The following is an 8603-nucleotide window of genomic DNA, read 5'->3' on the forward strand; positions in this document are numbered from 1 at the left end:
CTTGCCTTTTATTTCTAGTACTGGAGATTGACCTCACAAATGTTGGGCAAGTGTTTCTACCATTGAGCTAGACCCTCAGCCCTTTTATTTATTTTGAGACAGGGCCTTTTACCAAGTTCCACAGAATAGACTCAAACTTGTGATACTTACAGGTACATGCCACCATTCCCAACAGTCATTTTCCTCAAATCATCCTCTCCTTTCTCATCATTCTCCATATACTCCTATATTTGTACTTTCTATAAGTCAGAAAAATCTGACATCCCCTTTGAAATTAAAATATTTTGGGGCGAGAACATGTATAAGCTTTCTTAGAGACTTTGGTGCTCTCAATTTCTTGGGAGAGTGTAGCTCACTTTGTGTCAGTTATTTTTTATTTGTATAAATAATTCTCCCTATGAGGGCTGATGTGTTATGGCTTACCTCAATGCCTCCAACTTAGGAAATCTGATTGGTTTTGGCACCCCCTTCTCCATACAAGTGCACTATTCTTGGTCTTTTGTACGCTGTATAAGTATTTTCTATCTATAAACAATATTAATGTGATATTTTATTCTCATCTTCTCCATGTCTACTGTGTCAGCATTCTATTTAAGAGGGTACACTCTTTGAGGACATGGATTATTTCTGTTCATCGAACTCTGAGGAGCACTTAGCACCAAGCTGAATCTTCCAAATTAGTACTCATTAATGGCAATGGTTCTAGTTGTGATTATGGCTCATTTGGAGACTATAGTTTGCTTACTCAGACTTGGGAAAGGATGCCCAACCCCAGCTACTTCCAGCTTCTAAGGTGGGGAGGCATTCAAGTGTGGTAAACTTATGTGTAAAAAAAGCAAAGCCCTTTGAATTTTCACTATCCATTGTGAATTATTACAGGATCCAAATAAAAAACATTAATAATGGCATAATGATGGTGACATCTAATTCATCCTTAAGGATACTTAAGCTGTTTGTGTAGCTCTGTTGTTATACTACCGACTTAGAGCCAGTGACCCTGTGACCATCCCAGACAGGGAGAGAAACTCAACAGTAAGTGTATTCCCTGAGAGACATTCATTTCCTAGAGACTTTTTTTTTTTTTCCAAATGTCTTGCTGTAATTTCTTTCATTAAATCTCAGAATATTAAGGTATAACATAAACTTGACTAGGATTTTGTTTGATTTTGGAGCTGCTTATCCAAATGATTTATAGAGTGGAAATGTTTATAATTTGATTGTTGTAAGTCAATCTCATACCAAATTAACCTCAATTAATTTCTTGTGTAATTAATTGTACAGGTGGATAGAGAGGGTGTAAAAGATCAGAAATGTTTTTGCTAGAGGAGTGGAATATCCAGGTCCCAATTTTTATACAGAAAAGCTTTCAGTGAGAAATTTCATTGCATATAAGTGAGGAGGGGAACTGTTCCCAAAGAAACAGTCCAGGTTTGAAAAAACTGGAAGCTTTGCATCTCATAGCAAAAGCCATGTTGTAGTCTAGCCAATGAGTTCCACTCACAGGGATTTACCTAATTATTTAGTGCACATCATAGCCCCTTTGTACAGTTCCTTTAGGAATCGCCTGGGTTTTCCACTTCTTGTTGCAGTTGATATGAGTGAAGTCCAATAAATGCTTTTCCTTTTCCCCTCTCTGAGAGCAGTTCTGTATAAGCAGCCTTACCTTCCTGGTGACCAGTTAATGAGAAATGTGTCATTATGAAAGCCATTTGGCACTTGCAGAACATGTGAGAGACACAGCACAGGCTCAGCAGCAAATGACTTTTAGTTTGGACACGAGTTTGACTGACTGGGTCCTATCATCAGAGCTGCTGTTCAAAGGCTCTGAAACCATAGTAGCAAATACTAAACACAAGTATAGGTTTATTAAATTTAGACCTTGTCCATAATTTCTTGTATTCAGAAAGGAAATACAATCAAGTCAACAGGACCAGTAAGTGTGTATTTTTGAGAAAGCCCCTCTGAGTCACCAAAATTTCTTGTTTTAAAGGAATAAATATGACTGTTCTCTTATGAACAGATAAATAGCCTAAAAGAGCAAGAAAACAGAAGTCTCTTAGCAACTGTTGATGGGCTGAGATTTTAAGTCTTGAAACAGTGCATTTGGTGGAGTTACAATTTGTTGAGTCTCAAGTTTTAGGTACTTTTTATTTAGAGATAGGTGGTATTTGCTGTGCTGGAGAGGAGCTGTTTGTGTCATCATTGGATTTTTAAATTTTTGAATAATTGCAATTGTGTTCTTAAAAATCATATTTTTAAATTAATATCCTAATCTCTCTCTCTCTGACATCAGCTTTTGTTAGCAAACACAGGTTGGCAGTCATGGTTTAATCAGTTCATTTTCCAGAACTTTTTGTGATTATTTTGGTCCTCAGCAACAGCATTGCTAACCCTATGGCAGTAGATTCTCCTATGATCTCTTAGCAAAGTGTTAGTGTTGAAAAGAAAAAAAAAATTCATATGTTTTCATGCATAGATACAATAATGTCACTAAACATGGTGAATACTAGTGAATTGTTACTTAGCAATTGCTGTCAGACTGGGCACAGTGGTATATGTCTGTAATTCCAGCAATTTGGAGGCTGAGGCCAGACTATTGCAGGTTCTAGGTCATGCTAAGCAATTTAGAGAGACCCTGAGCAACTAAGGGAGATCCTAGCACTAAATAAACAAATAAATAGGACTGGGGATGTAGCTCAGAAGTAAAGAGCCCCTGTGTTCAATCTCTAGTACCAAAAGAAAGAAAATTGCTCTCAGGATTGAAAATTTGAGGGAATAATTAGCAACAGTATGTTGATCTCTTTTTAAAGAACTTTATTGAGATATAGTTTACATACTAAAAAGTTCATCCTGCTCATTTTTAAATAAAGGGGAAATATTAGTAGATGTTTAATGACAAACTACTTCCCCTGTTATAAAGTATTAAATATTAGTAATAGCTGTTTCAATAAATTTCTGTAATAAGAGGTTCTTTCAATATCAGATGATCTTTAGCTTTTCTAAATCTGTAAAGACTTGAGTGGATCAGGAAGAATGTGGTGGTCCTTTGTATTGGAGAAACACAAGTTTATAAGGGATAAAGAAATGTTTAATCATGTTGGCCTGTTGCCAGTGTTACAAAATATCAAAAAATTTCATTCTAAAGTAAGCAATAATCAGATTAAAAAGAAAGATGAGGAAAACATCTTTTGAGTTGTAGGTAGAAAAGAACATGAAAGTGATAAAATCCATTCTCATTTCATGGTTTTCTTTTTTTTAAATATTTTTTGTATCTTTATTTTATTTATTTTTATATGGTACTGAGGATCAAACGCAGTGCCTTGCACATACTAAATGAGCACTCTGCTGCTGAACTGCAACCCCAGCCCTCCTTCCTTCCTTCCTTCCTTCCTTCCTTCCTTCCTTCCTTCCTTCCTTCCTTTCTTTCTTTCTTTCTTTCTTTCTTTCTTTCTTTCTTTCTTATTGGGGATTGAATCCAGGGGTGCTTAACCACTGAGCCACATCCCCAGACATAATTAAATATTTTTGCAAAATATTTTATTAGAGACAGGGTCTTGCTGAGTTGCTAAGTGCCTCACTAAGTTGCTGAGGCTGGCTTTGAACTTGTGATCCTCCTGCCTCAGCTTCCCCAGTCACTGGGATTATAGGCATGTGCCACGGTGCCCAGCTTGGTTTTCTTTTAGAGCTGATTAAACCATCCTCCTTGTAGAATATATACAGAAAAGGTTGTGAAACCTGAGAACTGGCATATTAAGTAGAATAAAGTCAATGCCTGGTAACTACGATGCAGGTCCTGAAATAGCACTTTGCCAGCATCTCAGGAGTGTTCTGTCTTTGCCTTTATGATTATGACCGTTCCCTTCATTGGCCCTTCATCCACGACTTTTATGCTGTTTCTCTACAAGTGTGTGCAAACGTGGATGTACACATGTGTGTACACACACACACACGCATTGTATGTATATATATACCTGATCAAAATATTTTTGGATCTCGTAACTAGGAGCTGCTTAAGGAGCCCATTAATGATAACACACATACCTGTGTTCACACTCACATGCTCCACACTCCAGTCTCTTGGCTATAGACTCAACACTTATTTTTGAAACAAATAAGTTGTATCTACTTTGAGTCAAGTCTAAAAATACGGGATGAAACTAAATGATTGTCTGAAAGATTTGCCAACATTGAAGACATCCCAAGAAATATATGATCTAATGAAGGCTTGTTCAGGAGGACTTGAAATAGGTCAGGCCAAGAATACCCTGCAGAGAAAGCATTTCATATTCTGGAGCTGAGCAGACATGGGTTTGTATCCTTTTGTACCACCAACAAGCTTTGGCATCAAAGGAAAGTATTACATTTCGCTGAGCTTCAGTTTCTTCCTATGCCAAGAGAAGATCATCTACTATAAAGATTCAAAACAATTAGTGCATAGTGCTTATTTGCAGGGCCACATTCTCCTGGGATGCATTTTGGCCATGGTCAGTGACACTAATCTGTGTGATGTAGCGGACTGTGTCATGCCTTCATACCTTTCATGCTCTTTGCCTTTGTGCTTCCTGCAGGAACGATTCCAGGTGAAGAATCCTCCCCATACATACATTCAAAAGCTCAAAGGCTATCTGGATCCAGCTGTAACCAGGAAGGTAAGGGGATTTGTTTTCATTCTGTGTTGTAGCTTCCTCATTAGTGGACAGAATCCTTCTGTACTTGGAAAGATTTTCTTTCCCTTGCATTTGTGTCTGCCAAAGCCTCTAGGAAAACCACCTTTGGATACTGAAAACATGAGAAGACAAGGGGTGAGGGTACTCCACCATCCTCCTTGCTTAAGGAAGCATTTAAGAGTACTTTGCTCCATGGAGGTCACATACCTCTAATGGTTATTGACTCACTGCCATTTCCAATTACACAGGGCAGTGAGTCCAGCCCAAAGGTGGGTAGGCCCCAGGACAAGCAGGCTTTGCAAAAGGAATACTTGTCTTTCATGCTTTGGTGTATTTCTAGAGACTTTGAAAAATCACTGGGGCTTTGTCATCCCAGCTGTGCAGTCACATCCTGTGTTGATACTTTTAGTAGGTTCCCTGGCCCCAAACCCTGCCTCTGGCCCGAAGAAGGTAAGGAGAGAATAGTTGCTTCCATTCTCAACTGGCTATCCTTTTACAAACAAGCCCTGCTTTGTGCAGCCACACAATTGGTTTAAGCCGATCCTTGTGGTAAAGCATGGAGCCTGGCACGGCCCTGCAGGCCTGGATGGGTCCTGGGATGTCTCAGGGCAGAGCCGCCCTTGCTCAGGATGGATGAAGTGGCTCTTCACCAGACAGCAGCATTTGTTTTTTCCTCGACCTTCCACAACTCCTGCTTTCAAGGACCCAGTGAAAATATCTCAAGCTGAATTCTCTGTTGTCTTGGCATGTGACTTATGAGAAAAGAAAGGCACACTTTTTCCGGGGAGCCAGTTTTCAGGGCTCTTGGCGCTTGAATTTTTTAAACTAAAACTTTTTCCCTCTTCCACGCTAACCCTTCCTTATTCCACACCTCCCAAAAAAGTCAAGCAAAGCAAAAAAAAAAAAAAAAGGATTTCAAAAAGTTTTCTAAAGGTTTTCATAATTTCCCAAGCTTGTAACTTCCAGGCTGTATGGCTTGAGCCCTGTTACTAGGCACATGCCTTCTGAGCTGAGTAGGGCTCTCTCAGAAATCATTTAACAAAGAGGAATAGGACCCCAAATCCCTGTCTGCATGTTTGCTCCCTGACGCCTCTGCCCTGAACCATGCGTGTCCACCCGAATGCCCTAGTTTGGTCTTGAAGGATGAGGCAAAAAACAGTCATTTAAACAGGCAAAAAGAAAAAAAAGGATAAACTGGAGGTTGGATTAACTACCTCTGCTGTAGTAAGATTTCTGTTGCGAGCTGGCAGTAGGAGAGGATCTGTTCTGCACAACATAGTTATAATGCTTAAAACCCAGAAAAAAGGGAGATTTGTTTGGAATAAGGCATGGCTTGCAGCTGAAATGAGCTTAAAATTCTCAGCCCTAGTATGGTGGTGGTGGGGTGATTTCAAATCAGAGCTTTAAATTTTAGCACCAACAGTCTAGGTTGAGCAGTCTTCCTTTAACTGTGTCTGGAGCCCTCTAGTACTTCATTCATTAATCTTTTGTTCAAATTAAATGGAAATACCTTTTTAAAAAAATTTTTTAAATTCTTTAGCATGTTCTATTTAGATATTCTTTTCAGTAGTTTTAAATGAAGCCCTCCAGGGCAGGGAAGGAAGAGCCTAAATTAGATAGCTCTGAGACCAGAACTCTCTAAATCAGCCTCCGTGTTTAATATCAGGCACTTATTAGACTGTGCTTGGGGGGAAGGATGTATTCATGTCTGGCAGGGAAAAGGCTGCAGACCATGAAAAAAGAAGTTTTGGCCTTTGCTAGAGCCGCACTTGGGGAATGAAACCTTTTGTGTGGCTCACCCTGGGGTCAGCTGCTGCCCTGGGTTCATCCACAGGCCCTCCTTTTCTAGGGAAGGAAGGAAAAGAGTACAGAACAAATGGATTCTACCTGGCTCCTCCTTGCTGGTCCCCCTGGGCTCATGATTTCTCCTTGAAGTGTTTTAAAGTATTCAGGATACATTGTACAAGTGCAAAGTGTTAGCATTCATTGTTTATGTGTTATATAGAGAAGGGGATTCCAAAGCTTCTCTATCGTCTAGAATCCAGACTAAAATTGAGCTGTTCCCAAGTTAGTACAATACAGGGATAAAGTCTGGTTCCATTTAACTCAGTTACCATGCGGTTGCAAAAGGACAATGCCCAGGATGGTCAGTGCCTAGGAAATGTTAGCTGCTGCTGTTACTATTATCTAGTGCCTTGATTTGGTTACCTTGTTTTGAGATACACACACACACACATACACACACACACACACATCTTAACCCTTCACCTGATCCTCATAAACGCCATTATGCTCTCACTGATAAGCTTGTGCCTTTGGGGCTGATGATGTGTAGGGGACAATGTTGCCTGAGGAAGCATAAGGCAGAGTTAGGGAAGCAGCAAAGGCCTCAGGGAGCAAGTCAGAACTGTGCCTAATGCGCAACTTGGAATGCTGCAGTGTTTTCTGAAGGCCCCATGTGCACACAGCCTAAGACTTAGGACAAAGGCGTGAATAGCTACTAGGGAGTGGGCAGCACACCTAGAAAAAGCTGACTGTGTAGTCTCCTCACAGGTCCTATCTTCCTTTTAGCAAATGAAGAATATAAGGTTTTCTGTCTTCTCTTTCCTTCTATAATTGCCCACCTCACCCATTGATTCCTTTCTACTCAATTACTGATTTTAATCTCCAAGGGAAGTGTTTAAAGAATGAGTGAACCCTTTAGCCAACCATCCTGCTGTGCTCCCCTTTCTTATCCTGTATTGCACTGAGCATCTTTATTGCTGGAAAGGGGTCAAGGAATCTGGGCTTAGATGTTCCTCCAAACATCAGTGACCTTCCCATTTCTTAGTTTTGTTTTTTTTTTTTTAAATGAAAAAGGGAATGTTTCTCTTTTTCATTGCATTAGGGATATTTTTATTTACTATATCCCACTACATCTGGATTCCCAAAACATTACATCTTCTTAGCATGTTTGGGGAATAGCAGTTATGGAGAAACTGTAAGGAAGCCAAAGGGAAGAGAAGAGGGTGAGAGGAGCCTGCCTAAGCTGAGCCATGTTCCAAGTCTCCATTAGGCCACCAGGTCCCAAGTGTGTGACAGGGCTCTTGCCACCCCACATACTCAAATCTTTATTTTCCACCTCCTGCCTTTCCTTCCTGTCCTTGGACATCTTTCTCTGAAGCCATGAGAGCCATTTTCAGGGTTTGGAGCTGATGACTGTTGTTTCCACAGCACTTGTGACAGCAGAGAAGGGTCCTTCATATCCTGAGCATGAGTTCACAAAGCTTTTTCCTGTAAACAGTGTAATGTAAGGGTGGCTCAGGTCTATGTCTCAGATAGCCTGGTTAGAAGGGATTGCACATCAATTTCCTTCTTTCAGCATGGCCTGAGACTGTGGTCACTATAAATTAAAAGTTTCTGTAGAAAAATGTGTTCCAGAGAACTAATTGTAGTGCAATCCATTGGTGTCTTGGAAATGGTTTAGATTCAAGAGGATAGAGAGATATAGAAGGATTCATTAAGAAAGAACTCCCAATGGAGTCCTGGAAGGGCAGGTAGGATTTTGATAGGCCAGAGAATGAGGAAGGATATACTGCATGTATATGGGTATGTGTATGTGCATGTGGGAAATGTTCCACAGGAGGGACCTCCTAAGTGAGGACTAAGGGGCAGAGATAATGATGAATGTTTGTTTTTGGAACACATTAGGTGTAGCAGAGAGGAATTTGATGTAGCAAGCTTGAGACTTTTCTGTGCTGAGCAAGACCTGCTTGCATGGTTGGCATCTGTATTTTCGGAGGGTTCCCACCATTCCCTAAGAATGGCTTACTGTGCCTAAACTGTTATTGAAAAAAAAAATGGTTTATGCTGAGTGCCCGTTTTTCCCCTGGGAGTCTGGAATTTTTCCATGAATAGGGCAGAGAGTGCCTTGAGACCACCCGCCCCCCCCCCCCC

The 8603-nt window shown here is 40.4% G+C and overlaps 1 protein-coding gene across 8 annotated transcripts in view; it reads left to right on the forward strand.

Annotated features, from left to right (window-relative positions):
- Positions 1 to 8603, forward strand: part of Fmnl2 (formin like 2) — a 284823-nt gene that overhangs the window by 177505 nt on the left and 98715 nt on the right. For all 8 annotated transcript variants that reach the window (XM_048812271.1, XM_048812267.1, XM_048812274.1 and 5 more), the window contains exon 3: positions 4569 to 4649. In XM_048812271.1, the coding sequence (XP_048668228.1) occupies positions 4569 to 4649 (81 nt within the window). The remainder of the gene's footprint in view (positions 1 to 4568; positions 4650 to 8603) is intronic.

The sequence above is a fragment of the Marmota marmota genome, unplaced genomic scaffold, assembly GCF_001458135.2.
Source record: "Marmota marmota marmota unplaced genomic scaffold, marMar, whole genome shotgun sequence".
In the NCBI taxonomy this organism is placed as follows: domain Eukaryota; kingdom Metazoa; phylum Chordata; class Mammalia; order Rodentia; family Sciuridae; genus Marmota; species Marmota marmota.